This window comes from Corapipo altera, unplaced genomic scaffold (genome assembly GCF_003945725.1).
Source record: "Corapipo altera isolate COAL_440 unplaced genomic scaffold, ASM394572v1 130481, whole genome shotgun sequence".
In the NCBI taxonomy this organism is placed as follows: Eukaryota; Metazoa; Chordata; class Aves; order Passeriformes; family Pipridae; genus Corapipo; species Corapipo altera.
The window spans coordinates 1-26,419 of NW_020885182.1; the positions used below are offsets into that span (position 1 = coordinate 1).

The 26,419-nt window shown below is 57.2% G+C and overlaps 7 protein-coding genes across 12 annotated transcripts; 2 read left to right on the forward strand and 5 right to left on the reverse strand.

Annotated features, from left to right (window-relative positions):
- Nucleotides 1–3: 3 nt before the first annotated feature.
- On the reverse strand, nucleotides 4–1,077 carry LOC113940100 (zinc finger protein 628-like; the record flags this gene model as incomplete). The annotated part of the gene is made up of 2 exons (XM_027631184.1): nucleotides 1,003–1,077; nucleotides 4–527 (listed from the first exon to the last, which is right to left on the reverse strand). A coding segment is annotated over exon 2 (516 nt), but the record flags the coding sequence as incomplete, so codon positions are not given.
- Nucleotides 1,078–1,227: 150 nt separating this feature from the next.
- On the reverse strand, nucleotides 1,228–5,611 carry LOC113940099 (soluble scavenger receptor cysteine-rich domain-containing protein SSC5D-like). The gene is made up of 7 exons (XM_027631183.1): nucleotides 5,504–5,611; nucleotides 3,837–3,959; nucleotides 3,310–3,645; nucleotides 2,726–3,055; nucleotides 2,228–2,548; nucleotides 2,014–2,133; nucleotides 1,228–1,653 (listed from the first exon to the last, which is right to left on the reverse strand). Exons 2-7 carry the CDS (start codon nucleotides 3,892–3,894, stop codon nucleotides 1,601–1,603), a joined length of 1,218 nt encoding a protein of 405 aa, XP_027486984.1. The 5' UTR covers nucleotides 3,895–3,959; nucleotides 5,504–5,611; the 3' UTR covers nucleotides 1,228–1,600.
- LOC113940096 (deleted in malignant brain tumors 1 protein-like) lies at nucleotides 4,542–12,367 on the forward strand. Its single transcript, XM_027631175.1, has 16 exons — nucleotides 4,542–4,719; nucleotides 5,526–5,858; nucleotides 6,186–6,515; nucleotides 6,755–7,084; nucleotides 7,397–7,524; nucleotides 7,682–7,877; nucleotides 8,146–8,463; nucleotides 8,697–9,026; nucleotides 9,130–9,456; nucleotides 9,806–10,162; nucleotides 10,305–10,447; nucleotides 10,531–10,726; nucleotides 10,848–11,180; nucleotides 11,306–11,626; nucleotides 11,904–12,020; nucleotides 12,136–12,367. The coding sequence occupies exons 1-16, from the start codon at nucleotides 4,620–4,622 to the stop codon at nucleotides 12,219–12,221; spliced, it is 3,945 nt and encodes a 1,314-aa protein (XP_027486976.1). The 5' UTR covers nucleotides 4,542–4,619; the 3' UTR covers nucleotides 12,222–12,367.
- Nucleotides 12,368–12,475: 108 nt separating this feature from the next.
- LOC113940097 (zinc finger protein 2 homolog) lies at nucleotides 12,476–15,397 on the reverse strand. Of its 3 annotated transcripts, XR_003525407.1 has the most exons (3): nucleotides 15,365–15,397; nucleotides 12,803–14,957; nucleotides 12,476–12,689 (listed from the first exon to the last, which is right to left on the reverse strand). XR_003525407.1 is itself a non-coding variant. In XM_027631176.1 (2 exons), the coding sequence occupies exon 2, from the start codon at nucleotides 14,940–14,942 to the stop codon at nucleotides 13,119–13,121; it is 1,824 nt and encodes a 607-aa protein (XP_027486977.1). In that variant the 5' UTR covers nucleotides 14,943–14,957; nucleotides 15,365–15,397; the 3' UTR covers nucleotides 12,476–13,118. The 3 variants fall into 3 exon arrangements, 2 of the variants coding, with proteins under 2 accessions (XP_027486977.1, XP_027486978.1); XM_027631176.1 differs by having other exon boundaries at nucleotides 12,476–14,957; XM_027631177.1 differs by having other exon boundaries at nucleotides 12,476–14,950; nucleotides 15,365–15,388.
- LOC113940098 (butyrophilin subfamily 2 member A1-like) lies at nucleotides 14,870–20,784 on the forward strand. Of its 4 annotated transcripts, none has more exons than XM_027631178.1 (13): nucleotides 14,870–14,966; nucleotides 15,885–15,967; nucleotides 16,638–16,700; nucleotides 16,975–17,244; nucleotides 17,423–17,521; nucleotides 17,718–17,744; nucleotides 17,959–17,985; nucleotides 18,243–18,269; nucleotides 18,411–18,437; nucleotides 18,931–18,957; nucleotides 19,415–19,435; nucleotides 19,558–19,584; nucleotides 19,783–20,451. In XM_027631178.1, exons 1-13 carry the CDS (start codon nucleotides 14,941–14,943, stop codon nucleotides 20,274–20,276), a joined length of 1,218 nt encoding a protein of 405 aa, XP_027486979.1. In that variant the 5' UTR covers nucleotides 14,870–14,940; the 3' UTR covers nucleotides 20,277–20,451. The 4 variants fall into 4 exon arrangements, with proteins under 4 accessions (XP_027486979.1, XP_027486980.1, XP_027486981.1 ...); XM_027631180.1 differs by having other exon boundaries at nucleotides 14,880–14,974; nucleotides 19,783–20,449; XM_027631181.1 differs by lacking the exon at nucleotides 14,870–14,966 and adding an exon at nucleotides 15,686–15,721.
- A 146-nt stretch (nucleotides 20,785–20,930) lies between these two features.
- On the reverse strand, nucleotides 20,931–22,726 carry LOC113940106 (E3 ubiquitin-protein ligase TRIM39-like). The gene is made up of 5 exons (XM_027631190.1): nucleotides 22,700–22,726; nucleotides 22,393–22,453; nucleotides 22,272–22,298; nucleotides 21,762–21,788; nucleotides 20,931–21,421 (listed from the first exon to the last, which is right to left on the reverse strand). The coding sequence occupies exons 1-5, from the start codon at nucleotides 22,724–22,726 to the stop codon at nucleotides 20,931–20,933; spliced, it is 633 nt and encodes a 210-aa protein (XP_027486991.1).
- Nucleotides 22,727–22,836: 110 nt separating this feature from the next.
- Nucleotides 22,837–25,930, reverse strand: LOC113940108 (butyrophilin subfamily 3 member A2-like). Its single transcript, XM_027631192.1, has 7 exons — nucleotides 25,819–25,930; nucleotides 25,445–25,552; nucleotides 24,730–25,077; nucleotides 23,890–24,171; nucleotides 23,520–23,618; nucleotides 23,195–23,221; nucleotides 22,837–23,092 (listed from the first exon to the last, which is right to left on the reverse strand). Exons 1-7 carry the CDS (start codon nucleotides 25,916–25,918, stop codon nucleotides 23,019–23,021), a joined length of 1,038 nt encoding a protein of 345 aa, XP_027486993.1. The 5' UTR covers nucleotides 25,919–25,930; the 3' UTR covers nucleotides 22,837–23,018.
- Between the last annotated feature and the right edge of the window lie 489 nt (nucleotides 25,931–26,419).

The following is a 26,419-nucleotide window of genomic DNA, read 5'->3' on the forward strand; positions in this document are numbered from 1 at the left end:
GTGCTGCCGCAGGTTGGCCGCCTGCGCAAAGCCCTTCCCGCAGGTGCTGCAGGTGTGGGGCCGCTCCCCTGTGTGGGTGTGGCGGTGCCGCCGCAGGCTCGATGAGTTCTTGAAGGCCTTGGGGCAGACGGGGCAGCGGTAGGGCCGCTCGCCCGTGTGCGCCCGCAGGTGGTACTGGTAGTGCGACGCCCACTTGAAGGTGAGGCCGCACTGGGCGCACTCGAAGGCCCGGATGCCCGTGTGCACCCTCAGGTGAGTCTGGAGCAGCGAGGAGCGCTTGAAGGCCTTGCCGCAGGTGGCGCAGGTGTAGGGCCGCTCACCTGTGTGGCCCCGCAGGTGGTAGAGGAGGGCGGAGGAGCCCTTGAAGGCCTTGGGGCACTCGGGGCACTTGTAGGGCCGCTCACCAGTGTGGCTGCGCAGGTGGTGGGACAGGCGGGATGACCAGCGGAACGACTTCCCACACTCCCGGCAGGTGAAGGGATGCTCAGGGACGCCTGGAGCGGGGGCAGTGCCCGCCATGGTCACACCTGAGGGGGAGACAGGAAGAAGGTGAGATCTCAGACATAAAATACTGGGGGCAGGTGAGACTCCAAACCTGAAACACGGGGGGCAGGTGGGACTCCAGACCTGGCATAGGGGGACACAGGGACAGGTGAGACCCAGTACGGAAGGTGGGGGGACACACACAGAGACAGCGCATAGGGGGCGTGGCCAACACAGGGGGGCGTGACCAGAAACCCTCCGTCCCCCCCTCCGTCCCCTCAGGCCACGCCCACGCCCCGCGCGAGCCCACTCAAGCCCCGCCCCGTCCTCTCCAGGCCCCGCCGCGCGCGAGCCCCGCCATGCCACGCCCTCTCGCCTCGGGCCCCGCCCCGTCCTCCCCTCAGAGTCACCTCCCCTTCCCCCCCCAGGCCCCTCCCCGCGCAAGCGCCGCCGCCGCGGCCCCGCCGCTTCCTCCTCCTCCTCCTCCTCCTTTTCCTCCTCCCCCCGGTTCTCGCTCACCCGCCGGGGCAGGGCCGGGATCTCGGAGGCTCCTCCGGGGCCCGAGCCGGGGCAGGGCCGGACCCGCCGCTGCCGCCACCGCGCAGCGACCGGGCCGCGCCGCCTCACGAGGCCGCGCCCCCTCCCTCACGAGGCCACGCCCCACCCTGAACGCACAGCGGCGGAGGCCACGCCCCCTCCGTCCAGGCCACGCCCCCACCGTCGCATTTTGGGAGATTTTACTGGTTTTTACCGGGTTTTTCTGGGTTTTATTTTAAGGGCGTTACAGGTATTTTAGGGGGTTACAGCTGTTTTGAGGGGGGTCATGGGTGTTTTGAGAGGGTCACAGGTATTTTAGGGGGGGTTACAGATCCCCAGTGTGGCCCCAGTGGCCCCCCTCCAGTACGCCCCCAGTATGGCCCCAGTATCCTTCCACTACAGCCCCAGTATCCCCCAGTAAAGACCAACAGACCCCTAGAACAGGTCACAGGTATTTTTTGGTATGTGGAGGTCCCAGGTCATTTGGGGGGGGGTCCCAGGTGATTTAGGGGGGTCCCAGGTATTTTTGGGGGATCCCAAGATATTTTGGGCTGGTCCCAGGTGATTCTGGGGGGGTCTCCTATGGCTCAAGTGAGGTCCCGGCTTCCTCTGGCATCTGGAGCAGGGGCTTGTCTGCAAAATATGAGGGGGTCAGGGAGGTCTTGGGGGGACTTGGTTGTCTTGGGAGGGGTTTAGGGGGGTCTTGGGGGGAGTGGGAGGGATTTGGGGGAGGTTTGGGGGGGTTGGGGGTTCTTAGGGGGTCCTGGGAGTCTTGGGAGGGGTTTTGCAGGGGGTTTTGGTGGGTTTGAGAGGGGGTTGGAGGGTCCCTGTGGTCTCCTATTGGATCCTGAGGGGTTGGAGGGGCTTGGGAGGGTTTTTTAGGGGGGTTGAGGGCTCCTGGGGGGGCTTTGGGGGTCTTGGGAGGGGGTTTGGGGGGTCGGGGGGGGTTTGGGGGGGTCTGTGGGGAGACCCTGCCCCTCCCCCCGGCCTTACCTGTGAAGCGCCGGCCCCGCCCGGCACACCTAGCCCACAGGTAGAGCCCCAGGAGGACCCCGCAGAGCCCCACCACCACCCCCAGCAGCCCCTCCAGCACCGAACAGGAGCCCAGCAGGTCTGCAGGTGAGACAGGTGAGACAGGTGAGCACAGGGGACAGATGATGACGGACAGGTGAGGACAGGTGAGAACAGGTACCCACAGGTGCCTCACCTTCCAGCTCCTCGCAGGCCACTCGGGCAGCCCCACCTGCGTGGCAGGTGCCTGGCCCCGCCCCCTCCCTCAGGCACTCCAGGAGCAGCATCTCAGAGCCCCGACAGGTGAGACCCTCCAGCGCCGCCCCCGGGGCCAGGTGAGCGCCGACAGGTGCGCTGAGGGCGGGGCCACAGCCCAACTCCTTGCACACCACCTGTGCCTCCAGCAGGCTCCAGGTGCGGCCGCACACACCCAGCCAGGTGTGGTTGTGCAGCACCTGCACCTGCCCCGCACAGGGCCCGGGGCCATCCCGCAGCCGCACCTGCAGGGGGCTGGGACCTGCGAGGGAGGGGCACACACCTGAGCACACCTGAGAATCCCCCCTGGACCCACCTGAGCACCCCCTAGACCCCCTCCAGCCCCACACCTGAGCACACCTGAGCCCACCGCCCCTCCCGCTCCCCCCTCCCACCCCACAGTCCCCCCCCGCCTCCCCTGCGCCCACCTGCGCCTCACCTGTGCACACCACGCCCGCGTCCTCGCCGTGGTTGCAGTCGTGCTCACCCCAGGTGTGCAGCTGGCACTGCACCAGCTCCTGCTCCCTACCTGTGCAGTGGGCGCCGTCCAGCCAGATGGGATCCGCCCCCCGGCCAAAGTGGGCGTGGCCGGGCGCGGCGAGGGCGTGGCCGCAGCCCAGTTGGCGGCAGATCACCTGCGCGTCCTGCAGGTCCCAGGTGTCGTCGCAGACGGTTCCCCACTTGTGCTCGCGGAACAGCTCCACACGCCCCGCGCAGGCGCTGGAGCCGTTGGCCAGGCGCACCTGGAGCTGCGACGCCGCCTCCGCACCTGCGGGGCAGGACAGGTGTGGCGCACCTGGGCGGGGCTCCAGGTGTGGCTGGGGTGTGGCTTCAGGCAGGAAAAGGGGTTCTGGGTGGGTTTAGGTCAGTGATGGGGTGGAGAAAGGTGTTCTGGGGCCAACAGATGAGTCTGGGAGGGTCCTGGGCTCAGGTGTGGTCACAGATAGGTCCAGCCAGGTAAACCCCCCCTTCCCCACCTCCCTGAGCCCCCACCCACCCCTCCCCAAGCCCCACCCACCTCACCTGCACACACCACGCCCACGTCAGCGCCGTGCTCACAGCTGGCCTCTCCCCAGGGCCCCACCTGGCACTCGCCCAGGTGGCCCTCAGTGCCTGTGCAGGTGACCCGGTCCAGCCACACTGGCCCCTCCCCCTGCCCGAAGTGGGCCCCGCCTGGTGCCGACAGGGCGGGGCCACAGCCCACCTGGCGACAGACCACCTGAGCCTCGGCCAGGCCCCAGGTGTGGCCGCAGAGCGTCCCCCACCTGTGCAGGTAAAGCACCTCCACGCGCCCCGCGCAGCGCCCAGGGCCGCCCGCCAGGCGCAGCGGGACAGGTGAGGGCGGGGCCAGGGTGGGACCTGGGTGGGCGGGGAGAGAACAAGAGGAGAGTCAGGATAGGTGTGGAGGGGGTCAGGTGTGTCTCAGGTGTGACCCTGAAGTCCAGGTGTGACCCCAGGGACAGGTGTGACCCCAAAGTCCAAGTGTCTCCCGATGTCCAGGTGTGTCCCCACCTCAGCTGTCCCCCCCCAGCTGTGTCCTCCCCACTCACCGCTCAGGGACAGGTAGAGGAGCAGCCCCAGGTGGCTCTTCAGGTAAAGGAGCCTCATGTCGGGAGTGCACACCTGGGCACAGCTGAGGTCCCAGCAGGGGCTGAGGTGGGCACAGGTGTGGCCTGCACAGGTGAGAATGTTTATCCAGAACAGGTGACGTCACAGGTGAGAAGGTGTATCCTGCACAGGTGAGAAGGTATGTCCTGGACAGGTGAATGCCCCCCCAACACCTGAGGACCCTCAGTCACACCTGAGTCCCCCCAACACACCTGTGGACCCCCAGACACACCTGGGAACATCCAGACACACCTACGCCCCCCCCCCAGTGCTTTAAGGACCTGCCACACCTGAGTTCCCCCACACTTGAGCCCCCCCAGTCGCACCTGGGAACCCCCAGACGCACCTGAGCCCCCCCCAGACACACCTGGGGGCCCCCAGACACATCTGAGCCTCCCCCCCAGCGGTTTTAGGGACCCTGAGACACACCTGAGCCCCCCAGGTGGGATTTACCTGCCCCCCCGAAGTAGGTGCGGCCCCCTCAGGTGCCCCCTCTGCGTGCCGGGGGTGGGGGAGGGGGAACCTCTGGACCCTCCTGGGTTTGTCCCGGTTTTCTTCCTGGAAAAGCCGCTGATGCAACCGCGGGGTCACCGGGGGGGGGGAAAGGGTCACCTGGACACCTGGCGCAGGTCCAGGGCGGGAGGGGCCACCCCAGTTCGCCCTCCCAGTTGAATGCCGGGACCCCTCCCCTCCCCCCCACCTGGGACCGGCTCACCTGGGCCGGGATGGGGGGCTCAGGTGGGCAGCGGACCCTCCCCAGGGGGGACCCCCTCACCTGGAGGGGGGCGGCGCTGAGGACCCTCCTGGCCGTGACGTACCTGTGCGGTGAGTGACATCATGGTGGGTCCGGGGGGGTTGGGGACCCAGTTTGGGGGATTCTGACCCAAAATTGAAGGATTTTGACCCAAAAGTGAAGGTTTTGGTCCAAACCAGAAAGATTTTGCCCCCAGATTGAAGGGGGTTGACCTGGAATTGAAGGATTTTGACCCAAAACTGGAGGGGTTTGACTTAAAACTGAAGGATTTTGACCCAAAATTAAATATTACCTCAAAATCAACATATTTTGCCCCCAAATCGACATATTTTGACCCAAAATTGACGTCTTGCCCTGTGTCAAAGAATTCTAGTCCAAAATTGGCATCTTTTGCCCCAAATTGATGGATTTTACCCTGAAATCAAAGGATTTGCCCCAAAACCAACATTCTCCCCTGCCCCTTCCCTTAAAAACCCATGAAAAACATGATTTTCCACCATTTCTCCCTAGTTTTTTTTTCCCCAGGAATTCCTGGGCTCGGGGCCAAATTCCCCCTTTTCGGCCCCACATCGATTTTTTGGGGGCAAAGTCGCAATTTTGGGTCATTTTGGTTTGTTTGGGGACCCGGCTGAGCCCGGTCACGTGATTTCCCAGCCCCAGGACCTTCAACTCCAACAGTTTTTCCCAATATTCCCAAGTTTTCCACGTTATTCCCCACTTTTTCCCAATTTCCCCTCATTCTCCCCTGATTTTCCTTTCACTTTTCTTCCCTTTTCCCATTTTTTTTCTCCGCTTTTCCCAATTTCCCCCTTTTGGGGGGTCTCCCTGCGCTTCCGGGGCAGTCCCTGAGCTCACCTGTTCCCTTTCCCTGTCCCAGGTGTGTCCCCGTCCCCCCCGGGGGTCTCCGTGCGCCTCCAGGGGGGTCCCGACGGCTGCTCGGGGCGAGTCGAGGTGCTGCACAACCTCACCTGGGGCACCGTGTGCGATGACGGCTGGGGCGTGGCCGAGGGCGAGGTCACCTGCGCCCAGGTGGGCTGCGGGCGGCTGCGGGCGCTCGCCCCCGGCGCCAGGTATGGCGAGGGGGAGGGACCCATCTGGCTGGACGAGGTGAAGTGTGCGGGGCACGAGGGGCACCTGGAGCAGTGCCGGGCGCGGCCCTGGGGGCAACACAACTGCGGCCACGGCGAGGACGTGGGCGTCGAGTGCGCAGGTGAGGGGCCGCCCGCCCGCGCTTCCCGCCTTCTCCTCCCTCTGCCCCATTTCCCCCCACTTTTCCTCCATTTCCCCCCAGTTTTCCCCTATTTTCCTCGATTTTTCCCTAATTTTCCCTGATTCCTTCTGATTTCCCTCAATTTCCCCCCCGTCTCATCTGTCTCACCTGTCCCACTTGTCTCACCTGTCCAGGACATTTGTCCCCCGTTTCTCCCCTTTTTACCCCGTTTCTCCCCCTTTTCTCCCCCACGTGTCTCACCTGTTCCACCTGTCCCACCTGTCTTACCCGTCCCACCTGTCTCACCTGTCACCCCTGTCCCCCCAGACTCGGTGACGTCATCGCTGGGCTCCCTGCAGCTGCGGGAGGGCCCCGATCGCTGCTCGGGGCGGGTGGAGCTGCTGCACCTGCACAGGTGGGGCACGGTCTGCGACGACGGCTGGGACCTGCAGGATGCTCAGGTGATCTGCCACCAGCTGGGCTGCGGCCACGCCCTCGCCGCGCCCGGTCACGCCCACTTCGGCCGGGGCCACGATGTCATCTGGTTGGACGAGGTGAACTGCACCGGGACGGAGAATTCCATCCTGGAATGTCCCGCCAAGCCCTGGGGGGACAACAACTGCTTCCACGGGGAGGACGCCGGCGTCATCTGCTCAGGTGAACTCACCTGGGCACACCTGGGGCCATCTGGGGACACACCTGGGGATAGCCGGGGATACCTGGGCACACCTGGGATACACCTGGGGCACACCTGGGTCTCACCTGGCTCAGGTGCATGACCACAGAACCACATCCCGCTGGAGTTTGGGACTTACCTTTGACCACACCTGCTGCCACCTCCCCCCGCCCCCTGCCCCCCCCAACCCATCCAGGTGAGCTCACCTGTGTCGTTGCAGCCTCCAGGATGGCAGTGCCCACCCAGGTGCGCTTGGCCAACAGCACCACCCGCTGCCAGGGGCAGGTGCAGGTGTCCTACGGGGGCACCTGGGTGGCCCTGTGCGACCACGGGTGGGGCCTGGCCGAGGCCCAGGTGGTCTGCAGGCAGCTGGGCTGCGGCCAGGCCCTCTCCGCACCTGGAGGCTCCTGGTTTGGGCGGGGGCAGATGAAGGTGTGGCCAGGGAGCGTCACCTGCGTGGGGACGGAGCAGGAGCTCCTGGGCTGCCAGGTGAAGCCCTGGGAGAATCGCACGTGTCACCTGGGCGGGGCAGCAGGCGTGGTCTGTGCAGGTGAGCAGCACCCTGGGGACACACACACACCTGGAGGGGGCTCATCTGGGGTTTCCACCTTGTTTTGGGGTCTGGGAGGGGGTTTCAGCGTTCACCTGGCCCCCCTGAGGTGGCCACAGGTGGGGCAGGTGAGAAGGGTGGTCCAGGTGTGTTTGGGGTGGTTGGAGGCACCTGAGGAGGTGCTAGGGACACACCTGGTCAAGGCTCAGCACCTGAGAAGGTGCCAGGGTAGCATCTGGACAGGTACCAGGGTGCTCCAGGTGTGTCTCGACCCTCTCCCTCCTCCCACCTGTGCCCACCTCCGCCCCCCAGGTAACCCCGAGGCCGACCAAGTGCGCCTGGTGAGCTCCGGCAGCCGCTGCGCCGGGAGGGTCGAGGTGTTCCACAACGGCAGGTGGGGCACGGTCTGTGATGACACCTGGGACCTGGTGGACGCCCAGGTGAGTCCCAGGGGAGTCAGGTGAGGCTGGAGAGGGGCAGGTGGGGCTGGGAAGGCTCGGGTGGATCCTATGGGTGGGTGCTGGGGGTACTCAGGTGAGTCTGGAGGATGCTCAGGTGGGTCCTGAGGACACTCAGGTGTGTCCTGGGCCCGCCCAGGTGGTCTGTCGCCAGGTGGGCTGCGGGAAGGCCCTGTCGGCACCTGGGAGGGCCCAATTCGGGCGGGGCACTGGCTTCATCTGGTTGGATGAGACCAACTGCACGGGGGCGGAGCCTCACCTGTCCGCCTGCCCCGCCCGGCCCTGGGGTCGCAACGACTGCTACCACGGCGAGGACGCAGGTGTGGTGTGCTCAGGTGAGCTCCGGGACAGGTGAGGGGGGTGGCAGGACCCCCAGGTCCCCTCTGTGTCCTTCCCACTCCACCTATGCCAGGTGAGCTCTGGGGACAGGTGAGAGGAGTGTCAGGGCCCCCAGGTAACTCTGTGCTCCAGGCAGGGGGGGTTTTGGGCCTCACTTAGGTGTTCCCCCCACCTTTCCCAGGTAGAAGAGGGGGTGAGGACAACCCGGAGCTCACCTGGGGGGAGTTACCTGAGCTCCTTCCTCACCCAGGTGTGTCTTTCCAGACTCCCTGATCCCGGAGCCGCCTCACCTGCGCTTGGCCAACGGCTCCCACCGCTGTGCCGGGCGGGTGGAGCTGCTTCACCTGGACAGGTGGGGTGGGGTCTGTGCCGGGGGCTGGTCCCACGAGGCCGCCCAGGTGGTCTGTCGGTACCTGGGCTGCGGCACCGCCTTGCGAGGGGCGGAGTTCGGCACACCTGGGCAGGTGTGGCTCGACCAGGTGAGCTGCCAAGGGACGGAGAAGAACCTCGGGGAGTGTCGGACGAGCCCGTGGGCCCAGCGCACCTGTGAGGGTGGGAGAGCCGCAGGTGTGGTGTGCTCAGGTGAGGCTCGGGGTGCCTGGGCAGGGAGTACAGGTGATTCCCCCCCCCGCCGGGGCAGGTAGAACAGGTGATTCCCCCCAGCAAGGTACCACCTTCCCCTGGGTCCTGCTGTTCTCAGGTGTGGTTTAGGGCGTCACCCATTCACTTCACACCTGTAATCCCCCCCCCTGCCGCCAGGTACCGCTCCCCCCACAGGTAACCAGGTGTGCCCTTCCCCCCTCCCCTGCTGGCAGGTGCAGAGCCGTCGGACGGTGCCCAGGTGCGCCTGGTAGGCGGCCCAGGTGAGTGTGTGGGGCGGGTCGAGGTGCTCCACGCTGGCGCCTGGGGGACGGTCTGCGACGACACCTGGGACTTCGCCGCTGCCGCCGTCGTGTGCCGCTCCCTGGGCTGCGGCCAGGTGATCTCGGCCCCACCCCGCGCGCGCTTCGGGGAGGGGCGTGGCCCCATCTGGCTGGACGGGCTCACCTGCCAGGGCCACGAGGGGCACCTGGGCGAGTGTCGCCACAAGAGCTGGGGCATCCACGGCTGCGAGCACAACGAGGATGCCAGCGTGGTGTGCGCAGGTGAGCTGCATGGGAGGGGCAGGTGGGCTCAGGTGTGCGCAGGTGAGCAGCAGGTGCCCCAAACCCCCCTCACCTGACCAGGTGTGTGTCCCCTCACCTGCAGGCTCTCACCTGGCTGACCTGACCCACCTGCGCTTGGCCGATGGTGCCGACAGGTGCTCGGGGAGGGTGCAGGTGCTCCACGCCGGGCGCTGGGGTGGGATCTGCGCCCACTCCTGGCACCTGGCGGCCGCCCAGGTGGTCTGCGCCCAGGTGGGCTGTGGGGGGGCAGCGGGCGTCGACCAGGTGAGGCCAGGCGAGGGCGAGCTCACCTGGCTGGAGGCTGTTACCTGCCGGGGGGACGAGGGGGCCCTCCTGGAGTGCCAGGTGAAAGGCTGGGGGGGGCCCCGCACCTGCGGCCATGGAGGACACGCCCACGTCACCTGTACAGGTGAGTTTGGAGGGTGCCACAAACACTTCCCCCAGAGACCCTCTCTGGGCTCAGGTTACCCCACAAAGAACCCCCAAATCCCCAGAGACCCTCTAATGTCCCCCAGTGTCCCCATGACCCCCCCAAAACCCACCAGAGACCCTCCAATGTCCCCAAACCACCCCAGTGACTCCCCCAGAGACCCCCTGGCACCCTAAAAACACCCTTGGGGACCCCAAAAACACCGCCCGGCACCCCAAAACCACCAGGTAACCACAGAGGCAGGTGAACACCTTGGGAGGGGACACCATTGGCCAGGTAAGCACACCTGGCCAGGTACCCACACCTGGCCGTGTCTCCTGTTTTCCAGGTGTGACCCAGGGGCGCTCCGGTGAGCCTGGAAGCTCAGGTGAGCCAGGTGAGCTCCGCCTGGCTGACGGCCCCCACCGCTGCTCGGGGCGCGTCGAGGTTCTCCACAACCACACCTGGGGCACCGTCTGCGGCCACACCTGGGACCTGGCGGCTGCCCAGGTGGTCTGCCGTCACCTGGGCTGTGGCCACGCCCTCAGCACACCTGGAGCCGCCCGTTTTGGGGTGGGGCCCGGTCCCACCTGGCTGGACGGGTTCAGGTGCGTCGGCAACGAAACCACCATCGCCCAGTGCCCGGGCAGCACCTGGGGGCAGCACACCTGCGACCACCTGGACCACGCTGGGGTCGTGTGCTCAGGTAACCCTCCCAGGTGACCCCCAGGTGACCCCCCAGGTGTCTCCACCTGCAACAGGTGCCCTCACCTGTGCTGGAAGGGGAAGGTAGAACAAGCATCCAGATGTGTGCAGGTCCCCTCTAACCCCCCTTCCCACCTGTGCAGGTGCCCCCCCAGCAGGTAACTCCAGCTCGGGTGAGGTGAGGTTGGTGGACGGGCCTCACCTGTGCATGGGGCGTGTCGAGGTGCTCCACGACGGCCAATGGGGGACGGTCTGCGACGACAGCTGGGACCTGAAGGAGGCCCAGGTGAGTCTGGGGGGGCTCAGGTGTGTCCTGGGTGTGCCCAGGTGTCCTGGGTGACACTCAGGAGAGTCCCTGGGCGTTCCCAGGTGGTCTGTCGCCAGGTAGGCTGCGGGGAGGCCCGGGCTGCCCATGGCCACGCCCATTTCGGGCAGGGGGTGGGGCCCATCTGGCTGGATGACATCACCTGCGCGGGGGACGAGACGCACCTGGCGCAGTGCCGCGCCCAGCCCTGGGGGAACAACAACTGCCACCACGGCGAGGACGCGGGTGTGGTGTGCTCAGGTGAGCTCAGGTGGGCTCAGGTAACCTCCACATCAACCCCACCCTCCCACCCCACCTCATCCCCCTCAGATAACCCCCTGCCCACCTCACCTTTCCCCTCACCCTCCCGTTACCTGCCCAGGTGCCAACGTGACGGAGGAGCAGTTCCAGGTGCGCCTGGTGGGCGGCCCCACCCCCTGTGCGGGGCGGGTGGAGGTGCTGCACGAGCACAGGTGGGGCACGGTCTGCGACGACACCTGGGACCTGCGGGACGCGCGGGTCACCTGTCGCCAGCTGGGCTGTGGGGACGCCGTGGCCGCCCCCGGCCACGCCCACTTCGGGGAAGGAGCGGGGCCCGTCCTGCTGGACCAGGTGGGCTGCACAGGTGAAGAGAACACCTTGGAAGAGTGCGACAAGGGCCCCTGGGGGGTCCACAACTGCAACCACGAGGAGGACGCAAGCGTGGTGTGCACAGGTGAGGGGCGGGGCGTGGGGAGGGGGCTCAGGTGGGGCTGGGGAGGGGCAGGTGTGCTCAGGTAACACAGGCAGGGGGCTGTAGGTGTGCCCAGGTGTGCTCAGGTGTGTGCCCCTCCCTCGCAGGTCCCACCCCCCTGCAGGTGCGGCTGCGGGATGGCCCCGGGCCCTGTGCGGGGCAGGTGCAGGTGCTGCACAACCAAACCTGGCTGGGTGTGTGCGGCCGCACCTGGAGCCTGCTGGAGGCACAGGTGGTGTGCAAGGAGTTGGGTTGCGGCCCCGCCCTCAGCGCACCTGTCGGCGCTCACCTGGCCCCGGGGGCGGCGCTGGAGGGTCTCACCTGTCGGGGCTCTGAGACGCTGCTCCTGGAGTGCCTGAGGGAGGGGGCAAGGCCGGGCACCTGCCACGCAGGTGGGGCCGCAGGCGTCATGTGCACCATGCCCAAAGGTGAGGCACAGGGAGGGGAGGGAGGTGTCAAGGTGGGGGGATGGGTGTGACAGGTAGAGCTGGGACAGGTGTGAAGAGGTAGGACAGGTGGGATAGGTGAGAAGGGTGGAGCCAGGACAGGTGTGACAGGTAGGGGTGGGACAGGTGACTCACCTGCACAGGTAACTGAAGTTGAATGCTCCAACCCCCCCTTCCCCTCTCACCTAATTAACCCCTCCTACACGTGGTGCACGTAAGGCTAGGTTTGGGGGATTCTCACCTGTCCCCTCCCCACCAGGTGTGCCCCCCACCTGTGCACCCCTGGTGGCCCTGCTGGGGCTGCTGACGTCACTCAGTGGGGTACTGCTCTGGCTCACCTTGAGGACCAGGTGTGTGGGAGAAGCCCCAGGTAAAGGTGAGTCCCGCCACCCTGAAGTGTGTCCCAGCTATCTCCAGGTGTGTCCCAGGTATCCCCAGGTGTATCCTAGGTGTTCCCCAGGTGTCACCAGGTGTGTCCCCTCCCCCCACAGGTCACCTGGGGGCCATTTACCTGCCCAGGAGGGTCCCCCCTGAGGAGGTGGAGACGCTGCAGCTCATCAAGGACGACGGCCCCTGACCTCACCTGTCACCTCTCACCTGCCCCCCCCCCAAACACACCTGGGTGGCTCAGGTGTCCCCACACACTTGGGGCAGATGGAAGGGGACAAAAAAAGTGGGAAAATGGGGTGGAAATTAATAAAATTGGGGGTTTCAGCCATCCAGATGAGACAGGTGTGAATTCTGGGGGGGAGGGGGGATTGATCCTCCAGGTGTGAATTTTGGGGGGTCCCCAAACCCTCCAGGTGTGAAATCAGGTGAGAACACCAATGATGTCATTAATTAACCATCATTTAATTAGCATATGCCCCACCCAGGTGCACCCAGACCCCACCCCCAGCACTACAGGTACCACCCAGGTGGGACAGGTGAGTCCCAGGTGTCCACAGGTGAGACTCAGGTGAGCCTCAAGTGCCCACAGGTGAGACTTAGGTGCCTACAGGTGAGCTGTCCCATCCAAAGGGGGACAAATCCAGGATCAAGGAATCTGGGAAGGAGGATCCAGGTGAGCACCTGCCCAGTCCCAGGTGCACCTGGGGCACCAGGTGTGGCTGTTCCACCCCAAAAATCCAGGTGAGGGCTCAGGTGAGGTGTGCACACCTGGCCTCAGGTGTGTCAGGGGTCCCACAGGTCCTGGGGGCATGTCCAGTGCCACTGATGTCACAGCTCAGGTGTCGTGGTTCAGGTGCTGCAGGTTTTGGGGACCACACCTGTCCAGGTGTGCAGGTCCAGGGTCCGCTCACCTGGGGCTTGGGTGTCACAGTTCAGGTGTTGCTGCTGAAGGTTCTCAGGGTGCACACCTCTCCTGGCTCCCTTCACCTGTCTCTCAGGTGTCCTGACACAGGTCCATCAGCTTTTTGGGGTCCGCACCGGGTTTTTGGGGCGCACACCCGCCCTGGCCACCCCGCCCCGGCGCTCAGGTGTCCCTGTGCACGCGCTGGTGCTGCAGCAGGTTGGAGGGGTGTGCGAAGCCCTTGGCGCACACCCCGCACTTGTAGGGCGTCTCCCCCGTGTGCACCTTCTCGTGCACGCCCAGGTAGGCGAGGTCCTTGAAGAACTTGTGGCAGAAGCTGCACTCGTAGGGCCGGGCCTGGCTGTGCACGCGCCGGTGCTGCAGCAGCAGCGAGGGCCGGGCGAAGGCCTTGCCGCAGGCCTCGCAGCCGTAGGGCCGCTCGCCCGTGTGCGCGCGCTGGTGGATGGCCAGGTAGGACGACTGCTTGAAGGCCTTGCCGCAGGTGCGGCAGGCGAAGGGCCGCTCGCCCGTGTGCACCCGCTCGTGCGACGCCAGCGCGTTGCTCTGCTTGAAGCCCTTGCCGCAGAGGCCGCAGGTGAAGGGCCGGTCCCCGGTGTGCACCCGCTCGTGCACCTTCAGCGAGTGCCCGTAGGTGAACCTCTTGCCGCAGACGCCGCAGGCGTGAGGCTTGTCCTCGCAGTGCTGCCGCCGGTGCAGCTGCAGCGCCGCGCCCGTCGCCAGCTCCTTGCCGCAGTCGCCGCAGCGGAAGGGCTTGTCGGCACCCAGGTGCGTCAGGGCGTGCCGCTGGCGCTCGTAGGGCGTCTTGAAGCCCTTGGGGCAGCGCGGGCAGGCGAAGGGGCGCTCCCCGCTGTGGATGCGCCGGTGCTCCTGCAGGTTGGAGGAGCGCTTGAAGCGCTTGCCGCACAGGTCGCAGCGGTGCGGCCGCTCCTCGGTGTGCACCAGCCCATGGCTCTTGAAGTCCGAGTGGCGCTTGAAGGTGGCCCCGCACGCCTGGCAGGTGAAGGGCCGTGCCTCGGTGTGCACGACCTCGTGGCTCAGCAGCTCCCACGCCCGCTTGAAGCCCTTGTGGCACACGGGGCACTGGAAGGGCTTCTCGGCCACGATCACCCGCCGGATCTCCAGCGGCGCCGGCGCCTCGCCCGGCGGATCCGCCCACTCCGCCTCGCCCGCGGGGCTCACGGCACCGGCGCCGCCGCGCCCGCCCAGCACCAGCTTGGCCGTGGAGTAGACGCCGCGCTCGTCGATGAGCTGCACGAAGGCCTGGCTGGGCTCACCTGGGCTCAGCTCACCTGGGCCCAGCTCACCTGGGATCAGCTCACCTGGGCCCAGCTCACTTGCGTGGCCCAGCTCGTCTGGGCTCAGCTCACCTGCGTGGCCCAGCTCACCTGGGCTCACCTGGTGGCCCAGCTCACCCGGGCGACCCCACAGCACCTGCAGGTGGTTCCTGTGGGAAGGTCCAGGTTCCTCAGGGCTCTCCAGGTGTTCCTGGCTGGGGCGGGGCCGACGGGGGTTCAGGTATAGGCGAGGCTTCCGCCGGCGCAGGGGAGGGGCTGAGGCCTCACCTGGAGGCCTCACCTGGGCGCAGGAGGCTCCTCCTGGTGCCACCTGAGTGGTCTCCTGGCCTTCATCACCTGGTTCTTCTTCTTCCTCACCTGGTTCTTCATCACCTGGATCCTCATCAAGCTCTTCCTCACCAGGTTCTTCATCAGCTGGTTCTTCAATTTCTTCCTCACCTGGTTCCTCCTCACCTGGTTCATCATCAGGTTCTTCCTCACCAAGTTCTTCCTCCTCACCTGGTTCTTCACCAAGTTCTTCCTTCTCAGCTGGTTCTTCCTCCTCACCTGGTTCCTCCTCCCCTGGTTCCTCTTCCTCACCTGGTTCTTCACCAAGTTCTTCCTCACCTGGTTCTTCCTCCTCCCCTGGAGGCTCCTCCAGGATCCGTCGGGAAAACTGGGGTTCGTGGCCCCTCCCCTGCAACCCCTCCATGGCCACACCTGAAACCCGGGACAGGTGAGAGGGTGAGAGGAGACACAGGGGAGGGGATGGGCCTGGGATTCCCCTGAGCTGGGCTTAGGGACCCCCAGAGTCGGGCTTAGGGACCCCCAGAGCTGGGTTTGGGGATCCTTTTGGGAACCCTCTAGGTCGGGCTTGGGGACCTCCCAGGCTGGGTTTAGGGATACCCTGAGCGGGGTTTGGGGACCTCCTGAGCTGAGGCCCCTGCCAGTTTGTCCCAGTCCCCTGCCAGTCCCCCCCAGTCCTCTCCCAGTATACTCCAGTCCTGTCCCAGTTTCTCCCAATCCCCTCCCAGTCTCTCCCAGTCCCCTCCAATCCCCTCCCAGTCTCTCTCAGTCCCTCCCACTCCCCCCCAATCCCCTCCCAGTCCATCCCAGTCTCTCCCAGTTTCTGACCCGGCGCCGCCGCCGCCCCCGGAGCCACTTCCGGCCGCGCTCGCGCGCAGTGACGTCACTTCCGGGGGACGGGTCCTGGGGCGGGACTGGGAGGGAACTGGGAGGAACTGGGAGGGACTGGGCGGGACTGGGGGAGACTGGGAGGGACTGGGGGAGACTGGGAGGGACTGGGCGGGATTGGGAGGGACTGGGGGTCACTGGACCGTACTGGGGTGTACTGAGAAGGCGCTGGGCCCTGCTGGGAGGGACTGGGATGGCGCTGGGAAGGCACTGGGACGCACTGGGAGCGTACTGGGCTGTACTGGTCTGAACTGGGCTGTACTCCTCTGAATCCCAGAAAACTGTCACTCTCCGAAGGTCCCTTTACGCTTCTTTTTCCTCATCCAGGGGGATTTCACCCCAAATCCCACAAATTCCCGCCCATTCCCTCTTCTGTTCCCTCCCACTCTCCTCCCTGGTGACCTTTGGAAAACCAGGAACCGTTTTACCGTTGGAATTTCCGCCCTTTTTGGCTCCAAAGGTCCCAGGAGCCTCCACAGCCTCTGACAGGTTTCAATCCCAAGGGATTTCCTGGAGATCCTGCGGGTGCTGCTGGAAAACCGGGTTGGTTTTTCGTTTTTCCACGCGATTTCCCACCTTTTTCAGGGAATTTTATCCCATTTCCATTTTGTATTTCCCATAAATTCCCGCTTTCTGTTTATTTATAATTCCCGGCGCTCCCAAGTTTTTCCTCTTCCTTCTTTTCCCACGGAATTTCTGTCACTTTCTCTTCCCTTGCATTGCTTTTTCAGCATTTTGGGATTTGCCCTGAAATATTTGGGAATTTTCTTTTATTCCCTCGGGAAACCAAAAGGAATTTTGGCACCGTGATGTTTTGGGGGAGGGGTTGAAAAAGGGCCAAAATGGGAAAAAAATCAAAAAAACCCCTGTAGATAAAAAAACCCCAAAGTTTCCAGAATGGCCTCGTTTTCCTGGGAATTGCTGCTGAGGAAAAGGACGCCCTGCAAAAAGGGAACTCCCAGGAGTTTTCCCTGTTTTCCCTTTTTTCCCCTCCTTTTCCTTTTCCCCCCTTTTTTTCTCCCTTTCCCATTTTTCTCCCTTTCCCCCTTTTTTCCCTTTTCCATTCCCTATAATCCAGGAAAGGAACCCACAGAACAACTTCCAAAAACCAGGAACAGTTTGTTGGAGTAGACCCAGCTGCTCCAGAACTCAGGAGCAGGACCCAATCCCATGGATTTCCCATTCCCACCTGGAATTTTAACTTTCCCCACAGAAATGGGGCCCTGGATCCGGATGATCCCCCTCATCGCGTTCTCCGGACTCCACCCCACAACGGGTAATTTTATGGGATTTCATGGATTTGTTGAGCTTGGAAAAGACCCTGAGGCTCCCCAGGAGAGCTTCTGGAATTCTTTGGGATTTGAGCTTCCAAATTATTCCATCGGGGAACTCAGGGAAGTTAATTTTTGGATTTTGGGGGGGGGGGAATTTTTGTCTCCCAATAAATTCCTTGGCTCATTTTGTTTTATTCCCACCTGGTGTGAAGGACCCAGAATCTTCATCCCAATAATTCCAGCTGCCTTGAGCTCCTGTGTCCTGCTCATCCACAGGGAGCATCCATGACCCACTGCTCATCCTGGATGGATTGGAAGACTCCGGAATCCGTCTCAAGTGCCTCTCGGAGCGGCTCTTTTCCGAAGTCAAGGTGTTGTGGATGGATGGGAAAGGCAGGAATATCACCGGGAATCCCCTGAGCACGGACACATCTGGGAATGCCGGGAGCTCCATCGTCCTCAAACCGGGATCTGGGAACGCCGTGTCCTGCAGGATCATTGACAGCCTCGGGAAAACATCCACGGAATCCTCCGTCATCATCACAGGTGAGGGGGGAAAACAGGGATCTGGTGCCGCTTTTCCCAGGAATCCCAATTTTTAGTGGGATAATCAATCAATTCCCGGTCTAGGGATGCAAAATTCCAGGTTTGGGGATCCAAATTCCTTCCACTCCAGGTGTGTCCCCAAAATCTCATATAACGGAGCCCCTGGATTGTTTTCCAGAGAGTTTCTTCCCGACCATCTCCCTTTGGCTCCCGGCTTTTGTGATGATCCTGCTCTTTGGAATATTCCTGGTCCTGGCAGCTGTTTATAAACTCCGGAGTAAGTTCCTTCATTTCCTTCCCTTTCCCTTTTCCCCTGTACCCTTTCTATCCTTTCTTTCCCTTTCCCCCCTTTTTTCCCTTTTCCCATTTTCCTCTTTTTTCCCCTTTTCCCCCCCTTTTTCCCCTTCCCAGGAAAACCTTCCTTGGAATAATCCTGAGTTAACCAACATTCCCCTTTCCCTGTTTTCCCACAGTCAACCAAAAGGCGACGGATCAGGAAAGTGAGTCAAACCATTCATTTAACTAATTAATTAAATTAAACCTCAGGCTTCTAAAAATATAAATAAAACATGAAAATAAATAAATACAAAAAAGAGAAGCAGAAAACAGTCCTTAAAACTGATTTTTAAATTAATTAATTAAATTTATAATTAAACTTTTAAATTAATTTAAAAAATTTTTTTTTTGTGCTCTAAAATGTTCCTCTTTTCCCAGAAAATGCCCAGAAGCAAATTCAGGAGGGTGAGTGGAAAAAAAAAGTGATTTTTTTCTCGACGATTTCTGTCTTCAAATTTCTTTAACAAATTTTAAAAAAAATGAATCAAATCCAGCGAAAAAATCAAATTAAAATTAACCTGAACCCGGGAAATCAGTGACTGTTAAAAAAAACCTGGTGAAATTGTCGGAAAAATGGGAAAAATTCGGTGTATTTTGGGGGAAAAGGGGGTAAAAAAGGGAATAAAATGTGATTTTTAATATTTGAACCCGATTCCTTTCAGACATCGAGGAATTCAAGATGGAGCTGGGTAAGGGCTGAGCTCGGGACTGAGGGTTTGTTAGACTGAGATTATTTGTTAGAGTCATTCTGATGATTTCATAGACTTGGAGGGGGGGGTGGTGTCCTGAATTTCCCTCCCTTTTCCTCATTTTCTCCCTTTGTTTTCCAGAGGAAGTGCAGGAAAAATTCCAGAAGGGTAAAAAATCCTGGATTATTCCTCCAGAATTAATCACATTTTATATAATAATATGTATCATAGGTAGAATTATAATTATTTCAATTATTTAAGAATATAAATTATATTATTATTAATTTATTAATCCTGTTAGCAGTAATTATTGATTTTGTAATTATTAATAATTAATAATTAATTTATGGTTATTAATGATTATATTTATTAATATTAATTATTAATAATATATTTTATATCAAGTCACTAAATATAAAATATATATTTTCATGTATTTTAGATGTATTATAGAATATTTTAAATATATTTTTATATTGTACTTAAAATATAATCTATTTTAATACATTTTAATATATTAAATATGATTTTGTGTATTTTTTTATGTATTGCACATAATTTAAAATATATTTCTATATCTTTTAACCTTTCCATCCCCAAATTCCCAGAATTCCCCTCCTTTCCCCTTCCCAAATCCTGATTTCCTTTTCTTTCCTTGTAGAAAACCAGGAGATGACAACAAAAATCGGTGAGAAAATTCCGCAGCTTGGGGAAATTCGGGAATTTTGGGGTTTTGGGGCTCTGGAAAAAAAAGCACTTTGGGGGAACATTGGGGCCACTTGGAGGGCTGGGGCTGGTGACACACCTGGGACAGATGACATGGGTGACAGGTGACACACCTGGCTCAGGTGTCACAGGTGACAGGTGACACACCTGGGACAGGTGTCACAGGTGACAGGTGACACACCTGGGACAGGTGACATGGGTGACACACCTGGCTCAGGTGTCACAGGTGACAGGTGACACACCTGGGACAGGTGACATGGGTGACACACCTGGTTCAGTTGTCACAGGTGACAGGTGACACACCTGGGACAGGTGTCACAGGTGACAGGTGACACACCTGGCTCAGGTGTCACAGGTGCCCCACCCGGCCCAGGTGCCCCTTTTCCAGCAGGACGGTGACGGAATTTCTCTCCTTCCAGAACAAATCCAGGCCCAACTGGGTGAGTTGGCCCCAACCCCCAAATTCTCAAACTCTGCCCCCGATTATGCAAAAATCATGCAAATGAGCTGCTGCCGCGGTAATTAATTAATTAGCATTAATTAGTCGTTCATTTCCCTGCAGATTTCAGACGTGCCCAGAGCTATGCGGGTGAGTCAGGGCCTTCCCCTTCCCCTTCCCCTTCCTCTTCCTCCTCTTCCTCCTCTTCCTCTCCTTCTCCTCCTCCATTTTCGCATTAAATTATCCACAACCCCCCAAATTTTATATCATTTTCTCCCATTTCCTATCACTTTCCATAACTACTTTTCCCTAATTCCCTGTAAATCCTCGGCTTTCCCCCTTTCCCAGTCCCGCTGACCCTGGATGAGCTCTGCAAACATCCCGAACTCTCCCTCCGGGACCAATCCCGGGTCGTTTCCTGCTCCGCTGCCGAGCAGCTCCACCCCAAACCCGTCGTCCTGGCCAAGGAATCCTTTTCCCAAGGGAAGCACTACTGGGAAGTGGAAGTCGGGGATGGATCCGGCTGGGAGCTGGGGGTGCTGGCTGAGGAAATCCGGGATTCCCTGCGGAACGACGGGATGGCGCTGCCACGGGAGCAGGAGCAGGTTCTCAGCCTCGGCTATTCCCGGGGGGAATTCAGCATTCCCGGGGGCTGGAATTCCGGGCCCTGCCCAGTGCTCGGGGTTTTCCTGGATCAGGAATCCCACAGCCTCTCCTTCTTCGATGTGGAAGGGAAGAGTCTCCTGGCATCGCTTCCCTTGAGGTTTTCTGGGAATCTCTTCCCATTTTTCAGCCCCGGCTCCGATGGAAAGGGGTTGGGAATTCGCTCCGTGGGGGGTTAATAATTAAAATAATAAATTATTTAAATATCAATCGATTATCATATTTATAATTGGTGATAATTAATAAATTTGTAGAGGGGATCATAATGTAAAATAATTTCTTAAATAATAAATTAAATTAGAAATTAAAGTTTTCCAATTTTTTTTCTGTTTCCTATCCTAATTATTTTCTCCTCTGGAGAAGAGGATGGAAAACAGGAAATCCCCAAATTCCCAAGGGAATCCCAGATCCAGAGATTCTGCTGGGAATTGCATCCAAGGGAACTCCCACCCCCCTTGTTCGTTCCACCTGATGGAGTCGGGATCAAGCTCCTGCTCCAGGCTCTTCCCACCCAAATTCCAGCACATTTGGGGACCAAATAACCTCTCCTTCCCATCCTTTTCCTGCCAGGAATTCCCCAAGGGGCCCAAACGTCCTAAGAATTCCCAAAACAACATTTCCCTTCAAAAACCTTTTATTCCATTTCTTTTTTTTCCCAGGAAAAACCAGTCCCAGATGGTTTTTTTCCAGGGAAAAACAGTCCCAAATGGGTGTTTTTTCCAGGGAAAACCAGTCCCTTGCCCCCTCCTTTCCCTCTTTTTTCCCTCCCACACCTTCACGTTCCTTCTCATTCCCATTTCCATCATTTTCTCCCCCCTTTCCCCAATCCCTGCTCAAAGTCCCTTTAGTGGGACCGGGATCGGCACCGGGCGGATCCTGATCCCTTCCCCCTGGGACACAAACGGGAAGAACATTCCCTGGGAATTCCCTGTGGTGCTCAGACCCAGCCTCTCCAGGAGCTCCGCAGTCTCCACGTCGTAGAATTCCAGGCATTCCCAATCCAGGTCCAGGAAGACGCCGAGGGCGGAGCCGCTCCAGCGGAGCTTCCCGAGCCCACGGGCTCCGGCGCTGGAGAAAAGCTCTCCCTGGGATCGGCGCAGAGCCCAGGAATCCTGGCTGGGAATGGGCCGGGCCTCGCATCCCGCGTTCTCCCGCAGCACTCCCAGCGCCCAGTCCTGCTCCCGGCCCAGCTCCAGCTCCCAGTAGTGCTTCCCGCTTCCAAAGCCTTCCCGCCCCACGCGCACCGGGAATGTGGGAGCGGACGCGTCACCCTCCCCGCTCGGGAGCTCCAGGATCCGCTCCAGGGCATTCCAGGCCACGGGAACTGCGGGAAAGCAGGAGGAGAAGCCAGGGAATCCGTGAATCCCTGAATTCCCAAGTCCCTGAATCCCAGAATCCTCAAATCCCAGAATTCCCAAATCCCTGGATCCCTGAGTGGCTGAGGTTGGAAAGGCCCCCAAGGCCCCTCCCCGGATCTCTCCCATCCTAGGATTTCCCAGGACACAAATCCCTCTCCCTTTTCCCATCCATCCTCTCGGGAATTGCATCCTGATCCCATCCCGGCCTTGGACACCTTCCAAGACTCCCTTTTCCCACCATTCCCAACATCCCCATCCCTTCTCCATTCCTGCCATCCAAGGCACATTCCCATTTTTCCAGCTCACCTGCGTGGCTCCGGGCTTCCCAGAAATCTATGGAAAAACAACAGACATCACTGAATTCCAGGTTTTTTGGTGGAATTTGATCCTCCCTGGACTGGGAAAACCCTTTGGATCTCCCAAAAATTGCAATTAACCCCCAATCCCAGGAATTTCCACAATCCCAAGTTTTTTACTCACCCAGCTCTGCCTTCAGTCGACCTGCAAAGAAAAAATATTCCAGGCATTTTTGTTTGGATTTCCGATTTTTCCCAGTTTTCCCAATTTTTTTCCAGTTTTTCCCATTTTTTCCATTCTTTCCTCAATTTCTCCCAGCTTTCCCAATGGGAACAACTCCTGGGAGTGGAAAACAAGGATATTCCTCCCCATAAATTGATATTTCACTGCATTCATTAACTATAAATCCAGGGAAAACATGGATATTAACAGGAATTCTCATCCTGTTGTTTCTAAAGATGACCCAGAGGCACATTGTTATGTAAATTTATGCAAATTTATGCAAATCCATTCCCTTACCAAAGCGTTTCTTGAAGTGGATCTTGGCTGGAAAAAAAAAAAAATTGAGCAGAAATTGAGGGAGGGGAAAATTCCAGGGGAATAAAAAGGAAAATATCCATGGGAAAAACATTGGAATTACGCCAGTTATTCCTTCTGGGAATTCTGTTAAATTCCAGGATTGAGGGAATTGCAGGTTTTTGCTAAAAAGGTGAAAAGAGGAAGGAGAAGAAAAAGTTTTGATCCCGTAAAAAGTCCCAGTGGAATTTGGTGGAAGATTTGGGCTGGGATTCCAGAGTCTTTTCCTGCCAAAGTGATTCCATGAAATTGCAAGGAAGAGGAAAAAGCTGTGGCTGGATCAGGGGTTAATTAATCACTTTTAATTAAGATGAACTTGATTAAACCGAGGATTGTTTTCCCAGGGAATATTTTATGGGAATGGGATTTACCTGCTCTTTTCTTGGCTTTCTCTCCATCTGGAGATTCCGGATGTGGAATCAAGGGAATAATTGGGAATAACGTTAATATTTAATAATAGATATTGTTAATATTTGTTAATATCTATTATTAATGTTGTTCTGTAGGTGCCTCTCCCAGAGTTAGAGGGGAGGGGAAAGGGAAAAGGGGGAAAAGGGAAAAGGGAAAGTTTGGGGAGCGAAGGGAAAGGAAAAGGGAATCTCTTACCCAACAGTGACTTCACCTTCTTTTTTTCTGGAAAAGAGAGGACACGGAATTTTGGTTCCCAAAATTCCCAATTTGGGAACTTTCCTAATATTTGACATGGGACATTTCCCGTTTCCTGAGGGATTTTTTACCTTCTTCCCTTTCCATCTTCACTTTCACTGAAAAACAAGGGAAATTCATCCAAAATAGCCATAATAAATACAAATAATATAATTAATATAATTAATATAAATAATTCACCTTAATTCCTCATCACTCACCTGCACTGGCATTTTTCCTGTGGCTCCCTGGTTAAAAAAAGGGGGAAAAAAGCCTTTTTATTCCATGTTTTTTTGCACAGAAAAGAGCTCCAAGTCATCATCTGGGATTTAATCCCATCAGGAATACCCTTGGGTTGATTTCCCAAGGAATTCTGGGACACAGAGTCAGGAATTCCCCACCTTTTTTGGGCTCCAATTCCAGAATTTGGTCACTCCGTTAATTTTTTAATTTGATTTTTTTGCTGTTTTTATTTTACCCACATTCCCCTCAGGAATTATTTTTATTCCAGGGGATTTTTTCCCCCGGGATTTTCCCAACACTTACTCCTCAGGAGGCAAAACAGAGTGGAAATCAGGAGCAGGTTGAAGCCCAAAAGCACCAGGAAACCGCTCAGCCAGGAGGAGATGGAAGGGAGGAAAATATCTGGGAAAAGGAGCGACACTCCATCAATTATTTTATATTAATGATTTTCAAAGTCTATTAATAATTAGAGAGTTTTATTTTGGACTCGAGGGTTGCATATTAATTATTAAATATTAAGTATAAATTAAATTATTAAATATTAGGGTTAAATTAAGGATTAAACATTCCACTGTCGATTTAGGGAGCAAATATCGTACCAGGGGGACCAGGGGATTTCTCCCAGCACGGATCCCGGGAACGGAGCCGATGCCAGGGGTGATTCCAGACCCACCTGAGATGCGGATCCGGGATTCCCTGGTGACGTTGAGCCGGGGGTTGATGATCCTGCAGGAAACTTCCAGGTCGGACCCGGGCGGGAGGGTCAGGGAAGCGTCGACACGGAACAACCCCGACGGCTCCGGCGTCGTCCTGGGGCTGGGAAATCCCTTCCGGACCTTTCCTTGGCCGTCCAGCCAAAGAATTTCAGGATTCGGGAACCAGCCGGAGGCTCGGCAGGAGAGGCTGAGGTCCCTTTTCCGGGACCTCACGACAATGGTGGGAATGTCGCCGATGGCTGCGAAAAAACGGGGGGGTTTCCATTCCAAACAGCGGGAAATTGGGGTTTTGGGGGAGTTGGTTTTCCTTGGAAAAGGGTTTTAAGGGTTTGAAGGTGTTGGAAGGTTTTTTCCCTGGATTTAACGAGGGATGGGAGGGAATTAAAGGGGAAGGAATGCAAGGGATTCCAAGGGAATGAGGGATTCCAGGGAGAATCTGGGAGAGGGAGGGGGGAGGTTGGTTTAGGAGGAAGTCGGGAGTGGGATTTGCCAGGATTTGGGAAAATGTGGGAATTAAAAGTACAATATTATATATTTATACATTATATAGTTATAAAGTGTATATTGTACACTATGTATTTATATATTATGTATTATATATCTACGACATCATATTTATAGAAAAAATATACAACACAAAAATATCAAATATAAAAAATAAAAACCATAGAACATAAAAATATAAAATATAAAAATTTATTTCAAATGCATAAAAATGCACCAAAATAAAATAACCATTAAAATTTTGCCCCATTTTTTTTTTTTGAAAAGGAATAAAAGGATCCCAGAATTCCCACCTGCCACTTCCAGCTCCACTGACACCTCCCGGGACACGTCCTGGGCTGACACGTGGCAGGTGTAGGACCCCTGGTCAGAGATCCCGACGTTCCTCAATCCCAGGGACACATTCCCGGCCCAGAATTCCCTGGGGAAAAACTCCACCCGGCCCCGGAACCTCCCATCCCACTCCTCCTCTCGGCTCTTCCCATCGAAACTGCCCACGGGGATCCTTCGGGGACCGTCGTGGAATTCCCAGCGGACGGAGAAAACCTCGGGAATGGGGTCCTGGGTCACCCGGCAGGGCAGGACAACCCGCTCCCCGATGATCCCGACGACGGGAATTCCGGGAGAACTCACAGACCGACCTGTTTCGGGACAAAATGGGGGTTTGTTCCCGGTTATCCGCGTCGGGTTTTCATGGAATTACGTTGGGCAGCAAACAGAACCACGTCAGCGGGAGAGGAATCCGGAGGAGAACTGGGAAGACAACACAGAACACTCGTGGGATTTGACATTCCTGGATTTATCCTGCAGTGTTTCGAACCTTGGATCATTTTGGTTGGAAAAATCATGGAAAAATGGGGGGGAAACCGATTCCCTGGGGAGCCTCTTCCAGCCTCGATCACCCTCTGGATAAAGAAGCTTTTCCAAGGTTTTTGAAGGAATTTCAGCAGAAATCGGGTGTTTTACAGAAATACATCCCAAATATATCCCAAATGGAATTGTCTTCACCTGTGGCCAGGTGGGATCCGTGCTGGAATGTCAGGACTGGGAGCAACGTCAACCACCAGACCCCGGAATCCATCGATGTCCCGGAATCTCCCGGAATTCCTTCGGCCCCTGCACACATTCCACGGAAAACAACAAGAGAATCGAGGGATGAAATAACAGGGAAAAATATCTGGGAATTTATGGATGGAGGGATTGGGGTTCTCAAGGAAAAGAAGGTCCCGAGTGTTTTATTTTATTCCATTTATTCCACTTAAAAAATCAATTTATTCCAGTTAAAAAATATCAATTTACTCCCAATAAAAAAATCAACTTATTCCAGATGAATCAATTTCTAGAAGTGAATTCATGGATTTTTCCAACCAGGAATTTCTTACCGGAGCAGGAAGGACCAGAAGGTTCCTCTGGAGTCGGGTCGGGAAGAACTTTGTCCCCAGATTTTATATTTTTATGGCCCCTGAAAGTCCTGATTTGCATTTTCCAAAAGGGTTGGACCTTGAAAAAGGGAAGTGGGAATTCTATAATAGATTAGGGTTATATTCTATATATTATAATACATTATATATTATGTATTGTATTAGAGTATATATTGTATTAGAGTATATATTAAACTATAAATGATGTATAGTATCTAATATAATAATATATTAAATATATCCTGTTATATTATTCTATTAGTTATTATCATAAATATAATAATAAAATAACATATAAAATATATTAGGGTTATCTTTTATCTATACATTATATATTATGTTATGTATTGTGCTAGAGTATATATTATACTATAAATTATATATAATATCGAATATAATCAGATATTCACTATACATTATTTATTATTATTATTTATTAGAATAATAAATAATTGTATTTTGCAACACGCCCCGAAATCCCTCCCCCGGCACAATCCCAGAGGAATCATTCCCCCCGGAATGATTTCTGCCCAAAACTCCGGGATTTCTCCCGGAGCCTCCA

Coding starts and splice junctions, on each gene's coding strand:
- LOC113940099 (XM_027631183.1), bottom strand. CDS start 3,894: ATGAGGCTCCTTTACCTGAAGAGCCACCTGGGGCTGCTCCTCTACCTG. Junction 2,549..2,725: donor CGCGGGCGTGGTGTGCACAG/GTGAGGCGCAGG, acceptor CCTCCCTCGCAG/GTCCCAGCCCCCTGCAGGTG. Junction 1,654..2,013: donor GCGGGGCCGGCGCTTCACAG/GTAAGGCCGGGG, acceptor CATATTTTGCAG/ACAAGCCCCTGCTCCAGATG.
- LOC113940096 (XM_027631175.1), top strand. CDS start 4,620: ATGGGGGGCTCAGGTGGGCAGCGGACCCTCCCCAGGGGGGACCCCCTC. Junction 10,727..10,847: donor CGCGGGTGTGGTGTGCTCAG/GTGAGCTCAGGT, acceptor TTACCTGCCCAG/GTGCCAACGTGACGGAGGAG. Junction 11,181..11,305: donor CGCAAGCGTGGTGTGCACAG/GTGAGGGGCGGG, acceptor CCTCCCTCGCAG/GTCCCACCCCCCTGCAGGTG.
- LOC113940098 (XM_027631178.1), top strand. CDS start 14,941: ATGGCCACACCTGAAACCCGGGACAG. Junction 17,522..17,717: donor AGCTGTTTATAAACTCCGGA/GTAAGTTCCTTC, acceptor GTTTTCCCACAG/TCAACCAAAAGGCGACGGAT. Junction 18,438..18,930: donor GCAGGAAAAATTCCAGAAGG/GTAAAAAATCCT, acceptor CTTTCCTTGTAG/AAAACCAGGAGATGACAACA.
- LOC113940097 (XM_027631176.1), bottom strand. CDS start 14,942: ATGGAGGGGTTGCAGGGGAGGGGCCACGAACCCCAGTTTTCCCGACGG.
- LOC113940106 (XM_027631190.1), bottom strand. CDS start 22,726: ATGGAGAGAAAGCCAAGAAAAGAGCAG. Junction 22,454..22,699: donor GAAAGCCAAGAAAAGAGCAG/GTAAATCCCATT, acceptor TCACCTTTTTAG/CAAAAACCTGCAATTCCCTC. Junction 21,789..22,271: donor CCACTTCAAGAAACGCTTTG/GTAAGGGAATGG, acceptor GTTTTTCCATAG/ATTTCTGGGAAGCCCGGAGC.
- LOC113940108 (XM_027631192.1), bottom strand. CDS start 25,918: ATGCAAATCAGGACTTTCAGGGGCCATAAAAATATAAAATCTGGGGAC. Junction 24,172..24,729: donor AGTGGAGCTGGAAGTGGCAG/GTGGGAATTCTG, acceptor GTTTTTTCGCAG/CCATCGGCGACATTCCCACC. Junction 23,619..23,889: donor ATCCCGGATCCGCATCTCAG/GTGGGTCTGGAA, acceptor TCCTTTTCCCAG/ATATTTTCCTCCCTTCCATC.